General features: G+C 42.5%; 1 protein-coding gene across 1 annotated transcript in view; it reads right to left on the bottom strand.

Annotated features, from left to right (window-relative positions):
• Positions 1-19,944, bottom strand: part of cdk18 (cyclin dependent kinase 18) — a 40,782-nt gene extending 20,838 nt beyond the window's left edge. Inside the window, exons 1-2 of the mRNA XM_031875915.1 lie at positions 19,689-19,944; positions 1,138-1,275 (exon numbers count right to left, since the gene is read on the bottom strand). Coding sequence (XP_031731775.1) covers positions 1,138-1,255 — 118 coding nt within the window. The 5' untranslated portion in view covers positions 1,256-1,275; positions 19,689-19,944. The remainder of the gene's footprint in view (positions 1-1,137; positions 1,276-19,688) is intronic.
• Positions 19,945-21,153: the final 1,209 nt, after the last annotated feature.

Genomic DNA, 21,153 nt, shown 5'->3' with positions numbered 1-21,153 from the left:
GTAACTACATATCCAGCTGCTTCTCTCTGCCAGGCAGTCGGATCGGCATCAGGTCTGATGAGATCGCTTCATCACAGTACATCATGTGTACATTCACACGCTTGTGCACTTCAACAATTTCAATACACCTAGAGTGACCTCGCATCCCGCACCAACAACATCTCTTCTTCTATTGACGTTATATTTTTTGCATTAAATATGAATATAAATATGAAGCAACAAACCTACACGCTTTATTCCCATCCTCAAACAACCATAAACAACACTGCACATCGTGTAGAATGAAAGTCTTAACCATCCTACTAGCCCTGTGTATTCACGCAACTCATCTTATTCCATCTCTTTGTGTAATACAAACTGCAAAAACCGCATACTGGATGCATCTACCCCCCTACTCACCACCACAACCCTCATTCTCCTTTGAAGTGTTACCAGTCGTGTAGCCAGAAACCCCCCCCCCCACCACCACCAAAAAAACAGGTTAATCTGTGAGGGTCCGTTACAGACACGGGGACGAAAGAAAGGCTTTTGTGTTTGGTATTAAAACCCAGAGTGAGATTGCAGTTTGCGCTCTATTATTAGACACAAGCTGTTCATTCGCACAAGGAAGTAGAGGAGCTCAGGCTTCAGGACTTTAAACGCGCTTAATTAACCCACGGTTTGGCTGTAAAATGGTTTTGTCGGCCAACTGTTGCCAGCGTGTAAAAAAAAGAAACTGAAATCCCTCAGATAAGAGTGGAGTTACAAAAAGATATCTTTGTGTGGCAACCCACACAACCAACACACAAAGTAGAGAGATTTGGCTGTTGACGATTCTCTAAAGTTACACTCCCCAAATTTATTGTACAGAATATTAGCCCACAATTCCCACAATTATGCGTCGACGATGTCACGGGGCAGAATTTAAATCCAATGTCAACTCTCAGAATTCACAAAGAATGGATTGCAGCCGCTGATACCACCTTAAATTAAACCAAAAGACATTGCACTAAAGAAAAAACAAGAACAATATATTGCGTTTGATTGCAATTATCCATGTGGCAAAGTCCAAATGTTCCACTTTCATCCAAACCTCCTGAAGGCAATGAAGAGAGAGGAAAGGGTCAGAAAAGTGAGGGGAATGGGGGGGGTTCTTACCTTGGGTGTGGCATATGTTGAGCTGGTTTATCTGCTCTGTGAACTCGTTCTCCTCAATGGTCTCGGTTCGAGGAACAGAAAGGGAGAAACGCCTCTTAAAGTTCTTCATCTTGTTCATGGTGCTGGGGAGGACCGACTCTTGGAGAAGAAATAGACACACGGAGAGAGAGGTTGAGATGTGCAACCAATACTCCAATCCATCAATGAATATGGATACTTTTCTCAGAAAAAAAACATTTAGGAAAAACAAATGCGGGCTATTTTTTACTATGTACAGAACAACATACAGTACAGCATAAATCAAAGAAACTAAAGTGTAAACACTCCCTGGTGCCGTGCCTTCATGACACAGAGCAGCTGTGCAGCTGTGAAGGATCTTTATGTGCAAGCTTGACCAAAGACAGTCGTCTGAGTCATCTGATAATGAGGCAGAAAACAGCAGGAAAGCAGCTGATCAATATACTGTCTCCCATCCAGTAGGTTACACAACCACAGCCAGCCCTATCAGTTAGTTACTCTCTCCCTTTTTCTTTTTTTCCACTACTCATGTTTGCGTTCTCTTCTTTTTCTCTGCGTTTGTGTGCTGCAGATATTGGTGTCATGGGGTCTTCATGAGTCCTTTACTGACATGGATTTGTTGCTCATTACTGTGGATTCTAAGAGATGTGTGTTGGGAGGCTCCACGAGACTCCACATTCGCTCCTGGTATTTTTAGGCCTCAATTACAATACGGCTATATGTGTGAGCGATCCCAGGGTCGTGACACTGTCCTATCAGGAGCATCACACACACACACACACACACACACACACACACACACACACACACACATAAACAAATACAGACCAGATGTAATACAATATACACACACAGTGCCTGGGTGAATCCAGCAGCAACTAGCAGCAGTGAACTTCTAACCCACACCACAATACAACTAAAACGCAATACAAGGATCAAGAAATTGGATTATAACAAGGTGCCAGACAAACCAAAACAAAGAAGAGTTCAAGAGGGCTGTTTGTGTGACAAACTGCATAGATTGTAAACCTCCCTGTTGACTCAGAGAACAAAACTATCGATTTAGGTTTCACAAAGATTCTGAGTATGACTTATATTTAACAAGTAGTCAAACTTCAGATGGATGCTGATAATAGAACATTGATCCTTTGCTGTCCAGTTCTTGACTATTTTCAGGAGGACTAATTTGCAATCAGAGAAGAGGTGTCTCCAGAACACACACACAGACTCACAATGTGGAAACAACAACAGCAAGAAGCTGCCGGGGTTTTGTAATTAATCCCACAATCAACGGAGTATCAAAATAAAGACTGGCAGTCCAGTCAAAAATGTATTTGTGAAACTGGTCCCTGGAGTCAAAGTGTGGAATAGATTTGGAAATAAGAGGTAGATATGAAGTAGGTAATAGACATTATCCTCTAAACAGTTTTATTACTAGTTTCTACAAAGTGGCTTTATTTTTAAATCCTGAACAGAGAATGTTCTCATTCATCCATTACATTGTAGCGTTGTGTCTCAAGCACATCCACGATTTTTGTGTGAAACCCGTCTATAAGGCATCAAATAAAGACCGCACAGACACCAGTAAAAACACAAACTCCCCCCCCCCTCATTATTTCTTCATTGCGAGCTACAGCATTTGGCTTCTCCTCCAGTCACACAAAACAAGTGAATGATTAACATGGGCTGGAGTCAAGGAGAGAGTCGAGCACGGGCCCTGACAACATCTGGATGAAAAACACATTTATTTATTGATGTGATTCATTAAATTACTGTTTTCACGGCAGTGAAACTAGAATTAAGTCTTAGTTAAAATTGGGAAACGGTTTGAATTAAAACTAGTATTAAGTTTGTTATGCAATGTATGCACGTGACGTGGTTACGTACCAATGTAGTTACATGCGACTTAAAATAAATGATGTTGCTCTTGGTTTCACATGGGACACGGAACAGTGGTCTCCTGGGTGAAAGTACTGTGTTTGTTTGAGCCATCCATCCACTAACACACATCCTCCTGGTGCAGACATTACCGTGTTACATTATTGTTTGAAACCAAACCATGATTCTTTTCTAACCTTGGGAGTTTTGTTGCCTTATTAACCTAACCAATCAGAAACGTCGTTCAACGTATTCCATGGTTTGCAGAAACATACAATGGCAACATTTTTTTTCTGACGACTGGGTTTCACTTTCAGGGGTGAAAGTTATATAATATAAAAGGTGTAAGAAATGCACAAAGGCCCGGGAGTTCAATGGAAATGCCAGAGCCATTGTCAGAGCCAGAGAAGTGTGGGTGGCAGCCATAAATTGAACAGCGTGTGAAGGAAGCAGCTGAAAAGGCGACCGTGGAAGCAAATAATCCCCAGATCAGTACAGAGGAAAGGAGGATTTCTAATGTTGAAATGGAGAAGCCTTCAGAAATCAATCACATTCGGCACATGTGACTCCTCAGATGGATGGGGAACACGCTCTTGGTAGAACAAAAGGCCAAAAGCAAACGTTGCAAAAAGCAGCATTGTTGACCTTTTTATGTTGTTAACACACAATCATGTTCAATGAGCAGCTGAAGCAGCCACAGAGTCCTCAGCTTCATATTTCAAGACCTGGAAAACACTTCTGGCCCAGTAGCGCACAATTCCATCCATCAAGACTGTAAAGGTGCACTTAACATCGATTTCAAACCGACCTTAGCAGCAGTAATTTACTGCAGGGTGGCAGGAGTCTTCCTCCAGCTCACGGTGGATCTTCTGACAGTGATACTACAAGATACAAATAGGCTAGAATGAACATAAAAACCTGACAATCAGTTAAATGTCAGAGGAAATACGCGACATTAGAGGAGGCTATAAGTTTAGGAAACTGGCATAATAAAAAGAGATCACATATATCAGATTAAGGGGAGGAAAGAGGCTTACTGTGCAGACAGAAATCAATACAACTAGGCTGGCCAAAGTGCCGTGGTTGTGGCTGTTTTTCCCGTTGAGAATTGGTCAGGCGGCCTTTATGAAGGCAGACTTCCCCTGTGTCTCAGCAGGGTAGAGCTATATACTGAAGGAAGGGGGTACCTCACACACACACAAGAGTTACACTGTAGTTGGCACTGTGGTCTGAAACAGACATGTCATCCACTCAAGCAAATTGACATCTGCATTGAAAAACAACAGTACAAAGACATCTTTGTGTCACGAGCTGAGTAACAGTGGTGGGTCTTTATACTAATTTGGTTTGCTGTGAACTTTCTGAAGAGGAGGAGGACTGTGTTTATTGATAAGATGTGGATTAAAAAGACCTTTGCTCTTCTGCTGCTGCATCTCTTCACTGGTGTTGTATGAAGTGCTCGCAGTCAAATACATGTTATTTTATCTAGACATAGACAGTTGTAGATGTTTCAATTGCCACACCATGCTCTCAATCTATTTCATGATGTGATCATTCTAATCCTAGAAACATGTCCACACTACTACGTTTCCATTTGAAAATGTATACGTTTTGCTACGTTTACAATGAGCGTCCACACTACGCCGGAGTTTTCGAGCACCGAAAATGGAGGAGTTTGGAAACGCTCCCGAAGACGGATAAGTTTAAAAACTCTGGGGTTGCCTCTTCGTGTGGACGATCATAAACGCATAAGTTTGGAAACGATGACACCCACACCCGCGTACGCTACTTGATTGGTTCCTAGCAGTCACAACGTGTCCTTCCCTGATTCGTCACACTCACGTGAGCCTTTCCCGGAAAATCACAAACAACAGCCTTGATTACCGATCAACTACCAGGTTAATTCAACATGGACGACCGATTACAGGTGTTGCTGACCTTGTTGTCTTTACTAGCAGCTGTTGTCCAGTTAAAGTCTGCATTTTTGCGGAAGAAGCAGCTATTAATGGACCGATTAGCCAGTGGCATTATCAGCCCTACGGAGCGGATGTTTAAAAGGTTCACGGTTTGCGGATTTAAGTGCGGACGGAGAGCGTTTTCATTTTAAAAAAGCGGAGTATTAGTGTGGATGTAGCCTCAGTTTATTCTGCATTTTCTGAGCTTGAACCCTCTCAAACTTTAGAGTGCTCCTAAGCACTCTTGCGTGAGCCTTAAACTCTGCTTTGTCTTTCAGCTGCACCCTCAGATAATATATGTTTGTCGATAACGACTGTACCAGAGTCTTTTTCAGCACGTAGCTTTAACTTGATTCCCGTCACCCTGTTTTGATGGGTTGCCTTCATCTGCTCCAATTGACTTGCAGATCTTTGATTGTTTTTGAAATCTGTTGCTAGAGATTGTTCTTTGCTTTTCGCAGCATTGAGCAGATCTGTCCTATGGAGCCATTTTCCTATCTGTGTTCCAGAGCGTGTGCTTTCACTTTGAGAGCAGGACTTATTGATTCCACGTTTAGATTTTGTAATGCTTTCCCTCAAAACCATGTCCTTACACTGAAATAGCCCCATGCTTGCGTTTGTATGCTTGCCCGCAGATATATTGTTGCTTGCACAGATTTCCTGCTTTTCAGCTTCAGCCCTTCTCCTCAGTGTGCTTGTGAAACGTCTGTTCTCTGATTTCTCCTCTACTCTCGGATTGTTTTTGTGCAACAACCCCATCAAATTCCAAAAATCTGTTCATGCTGTTGGGGAGGGGCACCAGTCAATGCAACACAAGCTGTTATATGTCGTTTATGACCACAGCAGTATGCTACTTCAGTAGTCAACAGGAATACCACTGACTAAATAACGTTATATACCGCGGCACCCAGTCTCTCACTCACAAAAACAAAACAGAGCTCTCCAGAACTAACGTTAACCAAGACTGACAATTCAACACTTTCAACACAAGTATATTCAGTTTAAGTTTGAAAGGGAACTAAATTACAGAAGGGGCTGACCGCGATGGTTACCACCTCAAGTTTAGCAGACATTAGTACCTAATGGCTTGTTCTCTGTATGCAGCTGTCTACAAGTGTGTTGAAGTGGTTGATTCACAGCATCCTTGTCAGCGTAGGGTAAAAATAAAAAAGTTGGTTCCAGTAATAGTAGCCGGTGTAGTTATTATAGTAATAGAAAAGGTATGGGCGCTGGTATGCTATCATTTTATTGCAAAAGATGTACAGAAAGCAAAGAAAGCACCATAGTTAAAGACTAACCGCCCGTCCAGAACGCTCTAAGAAGTAAAGCGAACCGACCCGCAACAAGGCAGCGATCATTTCATTGGTCAACACTACATCTGGCGTTCTATTAGTTGGGGAATTTTGTTGCAAAAAACAATCCAAGAGCAGAGGAGAAATCTGTGAGCAGATGTTTCACGAGCACATAAGAGGAGCCCGGGGGTGAGGAGAAGGGCTGAAGCTGGAGAGTAGGAAATCTGTGCAAGCAACAACAAATTGGAGTACAAGCATAGAGTTTGAGCAGAAATCGAAGCGCAAGCAGCGGCTATTTGAGTGTGAGGGCAGCGTTTTGAGGAATAGCGTAATAAAATCTGAAGGGAAATCAACAAATCATGCTCTCGAATTGAAATACCATGCTCTTGAATAAAGATAGGAACAAAGCTCTATATGAAAGATCTGCCCGATGCTGCGGAAAGCACAGAAAGATCAGCAGACAAAAAGAGAATCAAGTTAGAGCTCCGTGCTAAAAAGGACTCCGCTGCAGGGGTTCTAGACAGCCTGGAGACGACTATCTATTACCTGAGGGGTTTAGCCTCAACCTCATCCAGCTGGGCTTTCAGGTCACATATCTTCCTCTCTGTGGTGGGCCGTCAGGGCCTGCAAGGCCTTCTCTGCTGGCTTAAAACAGAGGCCCGAGGCCTGTTAGGTAGACTTTGCAGTTTAAGTGAATGGGGACGATATTGTTGATTGTCATAGTCTTCAACCAATCTGATTTTTAGTTTGACATGTTGGGCATATTCTTCTCAGAGCATCCTAGGTAGCCTGCAACAAGTACGTCAGCATTAACGTGCAGCTCAGCATTAACGTGCGCCGGGATTGGTCAGTGGGCTAGCGTGACTGTTGTGAAGCAGAAAGCTAGCTAGCAGAAGTCAATAGTAGTAGTAAGAGTTCAGGTTGAAAGATATGTAAGAAGTTATGACATTTTTAGCATTTTGCTAGATGTAGATCTTTTTATTTTACCTAGCTTTGTTTTTTTTTTGGATACCAGTTTGATTATAATCAAATATATCAATGTAAAGATTTTTAATGAATCCTAAACTATGGCTGATAAAGTACACCCTAAATAATTAAACATGGATGCTCATGAACATGATTATGTGCCAGTTGGGACACCATCTTCTCAAACTCCTGTAACCATGTGCACTCAGCGATTACCTATTATTTAGGACGGTGCATTTACCCCAACAGACAATAAAGAAAATGATGGAATTGCTGTTAGCGGTAACACAATATTTTACGAAGCTCATTGAGGCAGCAAAATAAGAAGCTGTATCTGTAGCAGTTTGAATAGTGATGTACTTTTAGCTTTATTTGGTATCAATAGCTAACGTTAAGTGGACACATTCATTTATAAAATTGAACTTCTTAAACAAAAACTGTTAACATTTTGTGCCATTTTGTGCCAAACATTGAAAAGACACAGAAAAGACTTTATGCATCTTGAGTGGAAAAAATGAAGAAAACTAAAGATGAGAAATAAACAAAATGACAAAAGGTATAACATATATGATAATAATAATGTCTTCTTTCTTTTCTTATAGAGCAGCCCAACTGTACTCACAGGCTGAAAATCACTAACATGGTCTTGGACAAAAAAAACAACGCACTCGTTTCTGTTCAGACAGCCACAAGTGGGCATGTGGGCATGTGGTCGTGAGTGAGAAAATTCCTGATTGCGATGGACGCTGTGTGTCAAACTGGTGGTTGCGCCTCATTTATTTCGTAGACAACAGACTCCTCTGTTTGGAGAAGGGTACCATTTTAGAATCAGAACGCTTGCAGCCAATCAGGAGTATTTGGCATCATTCTCAGAGCTACTCTGTCAAATGGAGGAAGTTGTACATTGTGTGGCACCGGCTCATACATCATCATAAGGGTTTGCATCTTTTCTGCTTGTGGTTTTGGATGCAACTTTCATTATTTTTCTCGTAACTTTCAGATGACAACCCTTTCAAAGTACAGCCAAGTCGACGATGGGCCGTTCATAAGCCAGCGTCTGTAACATTACAGATGGGAGAAGTAATTTGATGCGTTTATTGAAATCGAACAGACTCCCAGCACTGAATAATGACATTATAGAGGGCAAAGCAGCTGATGATATCAATATCCATTCTAACTACGTCCACCGGCATCAAAACAGGAAGTCAGTGGTAAAAGGGGTTGGGGGAGGTTGAGGACGAGTGTGTTTTATTCAGCAAAAAAGCCCTATGTCAGCAGTCCAGTGAGCCATCCGCGCCGGCTAAATGAATATACACAAGTCCCCTCATGTGTACTCATTTACAATGGGGCCAGCTGATGGGAAGAGATGCAGGGCTTGTTTACATGGGCTTCATTGTTGTATACAGGTCAATGGGCACCGTCATCAGCAAAACATGACACACATCCAACAATCTATCTACATGTAAGGCACAGAGATACACAACTGTGACTCACTCTGGGTGATGACGAAAACCTCAGGCAAATATATTTCTGACTCTCTTTCACTTTGTTTTCTCAGTCCAGCTTGTCGAAACTGAGTAAATGAATGAATGAGAGGCCGTCAGGGCAGACCATTAGCCCGACCGCTTCCTGCTTCTGACAGGGCTGCCAACACAAGCTGTGATCTCTGGGAGAGGCAAGAGGTTGGAGGGGGAGGGGTAGCGAGGGAGACAGAGAAGAAGACTCGCTCAGACGCTCTCTGTGTCTGTCTGAAACCGTTACCAAACTTCTGATATCTTGCTTTCAAAGTCACATTAATGGTGGTAACCACTTATGTCGATAAAACGACACCTATAGAATCACAGCAACACAAACTATGAAGTAACATTTTCACAAGAGAAATGGATCGGCTACACTGTACCTACAGCCAGGAGACAATGTATCTGAATGGATGCAAAGCGTTTCAGAATTCCAATAAGAAGAGAAGATGTGCTTCTTAGCACTCCATGACCCAAGTTCAAACACCCGACTGACGACGCAAACATTGCTTCAGTTATATCGCTCAGAAGATAAATTCAGTAACAAATGATGGGAAGAAATTTCCCCAAACGTTGCTTTGTTCTCATACACTTCTTCTTTTTCCATGTTGTTAAGTCATTGTGTGTGTGTGTGTGTGTGCAAGAGAGCACATCTGTCTGTGTAATCTGTGTATGTGTTGGGTCATATGCGCTAGAACTGACCTTGGGCCTGAGGTGACATTACTGTGTGCTCCAGTAGTTCATACGGACTGAAAGTATAGCTTTTCTTGTACAACTGCGAGAGAGTGCTGCCTCACTGAAACCAGAGTGTTAAGAGAGAATCACTGTTAAACAGCTGGTGTGTTCAGTCCTTAATGCAACTAATCCAATTTGCGGTGCCGATATCCAGCCGTCCGACTACAAGACACAGATAATTGAAATAAAGCATGTTTTTGCAGCAGGGCAGTGTTTGGTGAAATCAACTGCGTATGAGGAACTTAAATCAACACGGCCTGAATTCATACACACAATATGACAGCAGGGGAACTAGAACGACCGTCCAGCAGTGTCTGTAGGTAACAGAAATAAAGTCCAGTAGCTGTTTGAGTTGTGAACAAAGGGGAAACCTCCAGGCACGAAAAGTGAACCCAATAGGAAAGTGTGTTAAACCTGCATTCCGTTTGAAGACCACCTGAGGCGAGTCTTCTGGTTGCAAAAAGAAGTCAGATTGTATAGAAGTCTATGAGAAAAAGACTCTCTAGTTTCAAGTCTTCTTCAATACAGCATGATGTTCATTAAGTAAATTATGGTCCATTTAAGGTAACATAAACCATACAGCAGGGTATGCTTTAGGGCGGGGCTACCTTGTGATTGACAGGTCGCTACCACGGCATTGCCCAGTTTGGGTGTTGTCCATGTTTTCATCTCACACCTTTTTAACCCTTTCACTGTATGTTTTCAGTTTATGACTGACAGTTAATTGCAACAATGTGGTCTCATAAAAATGTAGTTTCAGGCCTACTTAGCTCCACCCTCTCGTGTCACTTCTGGTTCCAACAAACCAAGATGGTGGCAGCCAAAAACCAAGATGTCAAAGGTCAAAAAGCCGACCTCGAGGCTTCAAAACAGTAGTCCACACGAACCAATGGGTGACGTAGCGGTTACTACGTCCACTTCTTACATACAATCTATTGTCGTACAGTACAAGGTTGAGTTTGGGGTTCTCTTTGTGACCCGGCCGCCATGTTGAAAATAGTCATGCCAAAAACCAAGCAAACTTTCTCATTTCACAGCTAAACAGTACTCTAATAATGTTGCTAAAAACATTTGAGAAGAGAAATAGTCAATGCAGTAATATAATCTTCATTCATATTTGATCAGAGTTGCCTGAGTTCTCAAGTTTAACCAGCAGTGATTGACAGCTGCATTAGAGACTCCTCGGCTCCGATTGGTTGTTTTTCTTTGGATGTGTGGAATCTTACAGTCCATTATGAGCACTAAAAGGAGGCAGAGGAACCAGATTTTTTTCTCATGTTCTGCTGTCATAATATAGTGACAATTGTAACAAATATGATATATACAGTATAATTTCTTTTATAAAAATTAACTGCAGCTTTGACACTTAACAGTTATAAGTGTTTTATCAACACAACATTTCCCTTTTGTTTAACAAAACATGAATAAGTGATTCACAGACAAACTTCAGCAAGTCGCGCTGGAAACAGGCAAGCAGAACAAGTAAAGGCTGTAGTAAGGATGTTGGTTTACGCTTGTGTAATCTAGGAGAAGAGTTTGAGAAGAGTTTGAAAACAAAAGTTGTAGCTGCGTTGATTGATGCTTTGGCCACAAGGTGAAAACACGACATTGGCTTATTAACTAAAATTGTATGACTAACATGTGAGGAAACTATTCAACCTCTAACAGACTTGAAACACACGTTAGCAGCCTAATCATATGGTGTGTGGCCACCTGATGAATTCAAGTCCGCTCATGGTATACAAAGTGTCTTTTCAAAATAAATGTCCATGTTTACATGAAACGTGACATGCATTTGGTTTCTTTTCAAAATAAACTTTCAAAGTAGGTTTACATAGTTTTTGGGTTCGCTAAAGCAACAGAACTACAGTACTTGTTTAGGTTTAGGCACCAAAGTACTTGGTTAGACTTTGGAAAAGACCATAGTTTGGGTTAAGATAAGTAGGTTTGTTTACGTAAAATAAGGGGCCTACGTTTGTTACGTAACTGGCTTGACTTAACCACGATAAAATAAGTAAACATTTCACATGGTACACAAACATTGGTCTCCTGGGAGAAAGTCCTGTGTTTGTTTGACCCACCCGTCCTACGCAGACTTTCTCGCCCTTTATACGCTACATCAGTTGCTCTGACCATCTAATAAGGATGCGGATGGGTTAATATTGGAGTTATTTGAAAGCCCGGGGTGCGTCTTACACTGACGTTAAAGGGTGCCTTGGTGCATGCCCACATCATCTGTATTTGACAGGTTTGCAGTGAGAACGGGTCGGTTCAGACTACTTTTAGCTCGGTTTTGGTCTCCACCAACCTTGAGAAGAACATCTCCCGTCTATTTCAGGTGCTGAATGCCCCACTGTGTTCACTAGCTAGTCTCTAACTACACTCGTCTGCTGTTTTTAGTGCTAAGATGGTAGTGTACAGTGAGTTCATCAGAGCATTTTTCCTCTGATAATATCTGCCTGCTGCTGGAAACAAGCTTGACGAGAACACGGTTGGTAAAACAATAATAATATAATAATATTCTCATGAACTCCAAACACAGCATGATCGTTGCCTTAAACAACACTGTCTGACTAAATAGGAAGTTGGCATGGACTAAGGCCAGTTTTGAACTCCTGCCCTTCACTTACTCCAGGCTGCAGTGAACGCTATTTTCACCCCGAACGCTATTCTTAAATGGGCACGTTAGAGAGACTTGGCTTGAGTCCTGTCTGCGAAAAGGGTGATCCTTTAAGAGATAGAAGAAAAACTTAGAGGGTTTTCTTCCAGTCTCGTCCCACAGTGATAATCAATCCTGCCAGACATCCCCCTGTGCAGTGTTGTGGAGAAAAACGTTAAGCCATAGACCTTGAGCCCATATCCTTCTTATCTATTATGAAACATCCAGCATACTCTTGTCTGACATCTTTATGATCGTTAAGCAAAGCACATGGTCAAACACGTCACATTCTCCTCTTGTTCTCTTTGTGTCTGGAGATGTAATAAAGATGACCTTTTGTTTCCTTCCATCCCATCTTTTGGAGTTGGGCCTCACGGGACAACAATCGCTGCCTTATTTGCTCTGGTACATGGCCGTACAACAGATTCTCCATTTCTCTGCTTGACACAGTTATCTTTTTTCATCACTTGTTTATCTCTCACTGCCTTTGGCTCCTCATCAATCTCACTTTTCAGGATTTTGCTCAGAATAGTTGTAGAAAAAAAAGTTAACAACAGTTAACAATTAAACCCTCTGTTGTCCTCTCCCGTGTCTGTCTACATGTCACCCCCCCCCTTTCCCCATGTGAACAGTTGGCCTACTGTGTCCAGTGGCTGTCAGTGGACAACAACAGTGCTGGAGGTCAACATCAGACTGGCCTATTGTGTCACAGGGCACCAGCATGGTTTGCGCAGCAGGCCACACATGTCATGGTGTTTTTGTTTGTTTGGAGATTCACAGGGATTTGTATGTGACAGTGTTAGGAGTTGAATCCAAAACGCAGATGGATTGATTGAGGTAGCGAAGCATGAAATGTTCAATGATTTATCGAGGAGATGACTCGCAGGGTCCAAAAGCAGGCAAGTAAAAGCAGTAAACAAAAAACAAACAAGCCCTGGAACGCTGGAAGGACAGGAGGGTAATAACGAGGGGCAGGTGACAGCAGAGCCAAATAAGGATATTGTGAAAACAATTAGGGGGCGGGGCAGCCACACAAAGGCAGGAAGTAAAGTAGTCTGCAGCGAAAGAGAAGGCGAGTATCAAAATAAAACACTCAACATAAATGACACACCAAACCCAGATAACAAAATTCTCTAGATAACTGATAATCCTCAAAAGACACAACGCAGTCCAGTCTTCACAAAAAGTCTGACTGTAACATTTGATACATAATAATCATAACCCTAACCCACACATATTTTCACCTGTTGCTTCTACACACACACTCTTGCACGTAGGTCCACATAGGTCCATGTTCGCATGTTAAATTCATGATGTCCCAGCCTTAGCCTCAGGTATGCTGGTCACAGTTGAAGCCATCTTACAGTAGAGCACCTGCAAAAGGTCAAAGCTCCATGATGATGAAGCTGATCTGACTATTACATGTTCAGGCAGTCCCATATTAACAGGATGAGTGGTCTAATCGTTTCAGAGAGAAAGAACATGCAGTGTGTTTGACTGTTTGACGAGGCTTTGGTTTACTCCTTCCGACAGTGTCTCTTCTCTCTCTGTAGGCTGTCAACACCTGAACCCAACCCTTCCAAAACATGCACATGGACACAGATTGCCGACATCAGAGCAGCATCAGAGACGAGACGGAATGCAGATGCTGAGATAAGTTGCCACGCAATGTGTCTCAAATTAAAAAATGTCTCTGCGGATGATTTAGCTGCCACAGATAAAACTGAAAACAAAACAGCGTATTATGCTCATGGGGATGAGGACAGCAGGGAGGGAAAAAGGTCCAGGGGTAAAGAAGAAAAGAAGAAAGAGAATACAAAAGGAAGAGTAGTGAGATTGAAAGATAAAGAGGAGATAGCAGTGACGCAGACAGTTATAATCCCCAGACGGCCTCAGTCTAATCGGCGTCTGTTGTGACTGAAAGCATGAGATGAATTCAGCGAGGCCAACATGGCAAACTGTAAAATTGTATTGGTAAACTTCCTGCTGACAGGAAGAAATAACAAGTTCACTGGAGCTTTCTGAAATGCGACGTGTCCACATCTTATTCTACAGACGTTTTCAGTCTTGTAAACACTGAATTCAGGAAGCATCCGTGTTTGTGGACATAACTAAGGGCTTAGCAGTCAGACTTAGCTCCGCTCCCCCATCAGTGACTTCCATAACAACCAGGTCTCGCTCCTAACTCGTTAAATGCCGCGCTCAGTCTGTGTTTGATATCGATGTACCGAGGCACCTCTTCAGCATCTGTAACCAACTAATCAATTGACCCAGACCTAAACCCTTCCATGTCAGTATTAGAAGTACCAGAGCATTTGACTTAGTAGAAAGAACAAGAAAGTCCACCTAAGGATGATGTTGGAATTGGTGCTTGGGTCAAACATATATGGACATCTAGGAGACCACTGTTTGTGTCCCGTTTGAAGCCATGACCGCGTTGACTTATTTCAACTTGCTTATGTTATGTAACTAATGCTGCATATGTGAGTTATGTAACAATTACTTATTTTCCAGATGACAATCTTCTCCAAACCTAAACCTATGTTGGAAGTTTATTTTGAAAAGACACTGTATGCATGTAACGAGGGCAAAACTGACACGCCGTTGCTGACACGTCCAAAACTGACGGGAGTACTGTGCGTCATAGTTCCCAACATCGGGCCTCTGACCAAACAACAATATTTGAGGAGTTGGGAGTGATAATAAGTTAAAGTGGTATTTTAAACAACTCTAAATGGTTGCATTTCGTCCTAAATAAACCATCTCAAGGCCTCAGTTATTGCCTTTCACTGGTTGGACTTTGGGCTTCGGAAGAGGTGTTAGCAGCTACTGTTAGCATTACTTACCGATTGTTCCTGCCAGTAACTTTACCATCAGCGAGCACTTCAGCTTCTTAAACTAGAAGCAAGATTGTGTGGTTATTTTGCAGATTGTAAATACAATACACATAATAGAGTGGGTCATTTCTCATAGTGTAGTCATTTCGTTAGTAGGTGGGTGGCTTGAATCAGGTGGTTGTGTATTGATGTAGACTTAGTGGTAGATCGGAGCTGAATATACCAGTGAAGTATTCATCGCCTGTCCGGCTGCTGACACATTTTATCTTTATTTGCCAAACCCATTGGTGATCATTAGGTCTGTCTTACATTGTTATGTACTTCAGAATTACTTTTGAGTTGTTTGACGAAGCAGACAAATAAACCATGACCATTAAATTAGTTACACATGACTTTAGATAGAAATCTATTTCAGTTTAATGTCAAAAACGTGCATCAGAGTTTTAGACCTTTACATCCGTCAGATGGCTTTACGTCACATTATGTGTATGTGATTTTTCTGATGTGTTGGCTGTTGGGACGTTTTCCCTCGGGTTCTGGCTTATGGTCTGACAGGAGCGGCTCCATGACTCACAGCTTTCCTCACACCACTCGCACACAACACATTATTTAGATTTCCCAAGGTGGCGTCTGTCTCTGTCGGTGTGCGAGCCAACCTATCACAGCTGCAGCACTATACTAGCAACTTGGGAGACAGAAGCCTGCAATTATGCAAAGCGCAAAGAACACACTGGCTATACCCTCCTGCCCAGAGGAGCGATCCCTGGACGCCAGGATGCCCAACTGCTCATCAATCAGCTTCTCTTCACCAGACAGTGCTGAACACAATTTTTGTTTGTCCAGTGTTCCCTGAAAACAACATAGTTCATTCTAAAGCGTTGGCAGCCACAGATAGGGTGGACATTTTTAAATGAGCTGGATGCCTCGTCTGTGAATGCACCACCTGCCCACCTGTGAAGAGCTTTTCAAGCATATTGGGCGTGAGTGAGGAAAGCATGCCCAGCAACACTTGGGTCCTTTCGGTCTTTTTTTAGTCAGTCAATGCGACCCTGGCAGCTCGTGCACACAAAGACAGCATCCAATCACGTTGCAGTGCAGGAGCTGAAACGTACAAACAATATATTAAATGTACCAATGGTGATTCCTTATGATCATTTCTTTATGCGGTAATCCTCATGCTATTTAGCTGATCAACAGTTGGCTGTTGCAATGTGCAAATAAGTACAGAAATATGCCAAGAGAGACAGGGAGAAGAAGACTCCAAGCTAGTGATCCAACTGTAAAGAAAGAACTCTCTGCCTGTCTGTGTGTTATTCCGATATCTCGAGAACCTTTCATCCGATCTGCTTTACACTTAGCGGATATATTGCCGGGGACCCAAGGCCGCACAGTGTCGAAGCTGGTGCAGTTTGGACACGCAACATGTTCGATATTAATGAAACAAGTGAACAGCGCTTTGTGCAGCAGCGGGGGCGGGGCTTCGGGGCTCGAGCATGTGATTCGCAGCGGGCCTTTCCAGGCTCATTGACTGTGGTTCACTTTTGCTGCTGGATGCTGGAAATACAAGGTTACAACCGAACTCCTCTTCGTCAACGAGTGATAAGCTGCATGTGGCAATACCTTGAGCCAATCAGCCCGCCCCAAACGTCCACACGCATCAAACGAGGACTTGCGCTCCTATTAAAAAACACACCATCAAAGATCGGCTTAGCAATTGTTTTATGAGAAAGGAAGTGCATTCACACATTGGGTTTTGGAGAGTAACACTGAATATAAACACAATTTTTGTATATTTACAAGAATACTCAGTAGAGCATTCCTGTAAGGAGTGAGCGAACAAAAGAGTAGAGAATGGAAAGTAACAAGAAGACACAGGAACACAATGTTCCTCAGTGCTACTGGCAATTTTGCATGCTAGCATCTCTAAATGGCAACAATAAGAGGTAAACTGCTTTACCTAGTAATTATGTAGTGTCACTGACCTACATAAAACACACTGCCCACACAGTTCCCTCTTCATGCAGAAGCACTGACGATATCGTGTGTTAGTTGTCTTTGTGTTGTTGGGGAAAACAGGCTCCACCACTAGAATACAGCCATCGCAGTGTAATTTAGACACACAATGAGAACGCATTGGAGTCTCAGGTTGTGAAATGATGGTTTTATTTTCACAAAAGACGCTTGCTTGCCGAAGCATTTAACCTGTCAGTGTTTCATCACAGTAGCCAGTAGACTCTGCGCTGTGTAAACCACAAACTGCTTTCCATTTGCTGCGTTTGACCAAATGTTTGCATGTGTTTGTTCATCTGTGAGAGGGGGCTCGTTAAAAATGGCAGGGTCTATCTTTGCGTTATCATGGCTGAGTGGGCCCAGGGCCGTGCGAGGAATCCGGTCCGCAATAATAATCTGTTTGCGTAAACATTGCAATTGTGCTTCAGCCGGGAGCGTGTCAAGGTAAAAGATTGCAACTTTGGACCTAAATGACAGTGCCAGGCTGTTCAAAAAGGTAATTGTGCTGTTATCATGCGAGGCAGGTATACATGGGCTCTGCAAGTGGCATAAGGATAACTGGAATTAAGATTAGGACCACTTTGAAAAGCAAACTAAAGACTGAAAGCTGGCAAAGACAGAATACTAAAAAAAGGACAGAAAGAATGACATGTTCATTATTATGATGGCTATGTTTGGCACCATTCAGTGTATACTCAGTGTAGTTGGGGTCTAAAGTCAGTGCTCTATATTTAACTTGTGGCGTACAACACTGTTGCCAGTCACGCTTTTATTTTTGAAACTCCAACATTCAGTTTGTCTAATTTCATTTGATTTATTAACAAATTATGCTTTATTACATGTAATTAATTCAACCTATAAGCAAGATTCCAATTACTATCACTATAACTGTAAAACTATGCATCTTGAACATTTTTTACATGCGTATGATTTTAGACGGAGTAGACAAAAACTGTTTTTTCTATTTTGCCAGCTGACAACTGTCGCTGGTCGATTAAATCAACTCTAGCTAGTGAGCTAATCAACGTTTACTTTTCTTTTTACTGACTCTTTTCCAAATACACTCATGATATCAAGCCAAAAGACTGAGGCTAAAGGTTGGCGTTAGAGCAAAACCTTCACAACCCCAATAAAGAGCAGGACAGAGCTACTGACGTTAGCTTAAACTTTGATGTAGTTGCAGCCATACTAGTAAACCACGCTGTAAACGTGTTGCTCTTAAATGGGAATTTTTTTTTAACGTCACTCGTGATCACACAAAATAATAGTTAGCTAATGATATAGAACTCTGTGGCTCTGGACATAACAAAAATGTAGGCGGTAAGCTAGTTAGCAAGGCTAACGCCAACGGCTTACGCCAGAGCAGATACAACACACTGATTAATCCATTCCTGATACCTTTGCTCTTGTGTTTTCACTATTTAAAAAAAAGAAAAAATTGCACAACCTTGTGACCCCTTGGGTTGTACTGGACATTACTCCTATAAAGCTCCATGCATGCACACTGCTACAGCATGTTGATAAAAGCTGAAGCTGGATGAACATGCCATGTCTAGTTACTTATGCTTCGCCATCATTGGACGAATGCTGTTTGGAAGAGAGGTTTATCACATTGTCAGTTTAAGAATCTGCCTATGTTATTATCAAATGTCATAGCTGCATGATAAAAAAACCTAATTCAAAACAAACATACATGCTGTAATGTGGATAAGAAAAATCTCTTATGGGGCATTTTGATGCTTTTGAAGACCCTTAAACATCATTATAGTAATGACTTAACACATTACTTCAGAGTTCTTAGTGTGTTCAACATGCAACACATGAGCAACTTCTCACTAACTGGCTATTTATTTTGGTGATGGCGTCAGCAACGCTGCAGTCTGAACTCTGCATGATTCAGCAACGCATGACCGTGATATGAAAAGGGAACTAGTTGCGCACACACACACACACACACACACACACATACACATTTACACCCGCAGGCCCTTATAGGTAAACAGCGCTGTGTGTACAGTGGCTATGGACAGACCTCTGTGTATTTGAGTGGGCCTTCCTGCATTACTACTGGCCCAGTGTCAGTTTACATGAGAGTACTAATGCATGAGGCTTATCAGAGAGGAGAGAGGTGGACGAGTGAGTGGGCTTGTGGGTGTTGTGCTTTCACATATCTTAAGATGTTCTTATGGCAGCGGGGGACACAGAAGCAACATACACTTCCAAATTAAGACAGAAAACAGAGGCCTCATCTATTCCCATAATGTTTCACATTGTTATCATAAGTAACAGCATGACTTTATCTTGGTGATTCCCATCAGTCACAGAACTAATGTGGCCAATAGTTTGGTATGGAACAATATGTGCTTTTCTCCCATTATCAGGTTACAGTGTAATCCAATTTACACCCGTTTCATATTTTGCACCGCGATGTAACATCAGAATTTCATTACATGCAGAGTGCCATTAAAGATCTTCAGGCCAAAAAAAGAGAGTAAAGCAACCAATGGAGCGCAGGAAGCCCCCGAGGAATCCTGAAAAAGAAAATAATGAAGATAGTACAAATAATGAATAAAGTACAGCACTATGTACCCCCCGTCTCTGACTCCCCTGCCGATCCCTGATCCCATGCTCTTAGGTCTTCATGACGACGTGTGAGTGGATGTGGCTGCAGCAGTGCTACTTACAGAGGAGAAGAGGTCATCCAGGAGGGCCAGAGGATGGGGACTGGGGTGGGGGGGCAGCACCGGGGAGCAGACTCCGGGGCCTCTCCACTCAGGTTTCCCTCTCCTGCAGGTGTCACTCACGCTGAGGTAAAATCCACAAGATGCGGGGGGGGGGGGGGGGGGTGTCCACGAGTCCCTGCGATGGCTCACCCTCTGTCCTCTGTAGCAGAAGCACTGCGAGCTGCCTCACTGGCCAGATGACGGGGAAGAGTAAACAGTGGGGACCACTCCGGAGAGGAGAAACTGCTGCTCACAAGTGTTTTATAATCAGCCCCTGGCTCCTCCCCCTACCAGGCCCTCCCTCGTTGGTATGGCAACGGCCAATCACCACTCGGCATGGCTCAAGCCTCCTCCGCCTCCTCCTCCTCCTCTGACAGGATTGTCACACACCAGCAAGAACTATGAAATTGTGTGTATATATATATATATATATATATATATATATAGGAAAAGCATGTATGCAAAAGTGTTAATGTGTGTGTGTGTGTGGAGCTTGAAGCCATGTACTGTGTATGCGCATACAAACAGTATATTTGTATTCATGCACACATGTGAATGTGTGAACCATGCACATGTGTAACTGCGAGTGGATGCATGTACATTTCTGTGTTTGCTTGCATGCGTTTGTGCGAAAACACCAGCGCATGTGTCGAGTTTGTGTTTTGTCTTTGCGCGCCCTATCAGCAATAAAGCATTTCTGCGTTTTTTTATTTTTTTTAATCTATGAGTGTTCCTGTCATTTCATTAGCACAAGTAGCCCAAGCACAACAGTGTGCCAGTTAGAAAGCAAAAGAGAGCAGCCACTGATAGCATGAATAATGAAATAAGTCAAATTTGCAAGGTTAAGATGCGCAGCCGATTTTACGTCCGGCTGGTTGTTGAGTCGTACAAAAAGGTTCCTGGAGTTCAAATGCACTTAAAGGGTGTTTTATCGCATGCGTTTCAAGGCGCGAGTATAACCAGCCATACTGTACCTGTCTTTGTGGGTGCAGAACACTTGTGAGGTCGACCTCGTGCAACCTCACAGCAACTGGAATACTTTTTGCACCGCAAGTTGACACATTTGAGCCGTTCTTTGCTTTTATTGGTATGAGGTGACAGCGAGGGCTCTGCAGTTTGAGCATCATGGCAAAGACGTGAGAGGAGGCGCATAATGTATGGATAGTCACCATAAACAAATGGAATTAAAGAGGTGTATGTGTTTCATAAAGCAGGGCCCATCAGTTATGCTCGGCTTACTTCAGTTTAATTATGATTTATTGTCAAGAAGTTTTTTTGGTTTTATTCTTTCATAAAACATGCTTGAAAAAAAGTGCCTCTTTTAAATAAGGCACCCTCTATAACGGGATTATAAATTGTACCTATTGCTACTATCAATAATTGATTTACTAATGAGGCCAAGTCAAGACCTCAGGATTTTTTCTGC

Source organism: Anarrhichthys ocellatus, unplaced genomic scaffold (genome assembly GCF_004355925.1).
Source record: "Anarrhichthys ocellatus isolate YVR2014 unplaced genomic scaffold, GSC_Weel_1.0 scaffold100, whole genome shotgun sequence".
Lineage (NCBI taxonomy): Eukaryota > Metazoa > Chordata > Actinopteri > Perciformes > Anarhichadidae > Anarrhichthys > Anarrhichthys ocellatus.
This window is presented reverse-complemented; position numbering and strand designations above follow the sequence as displayed.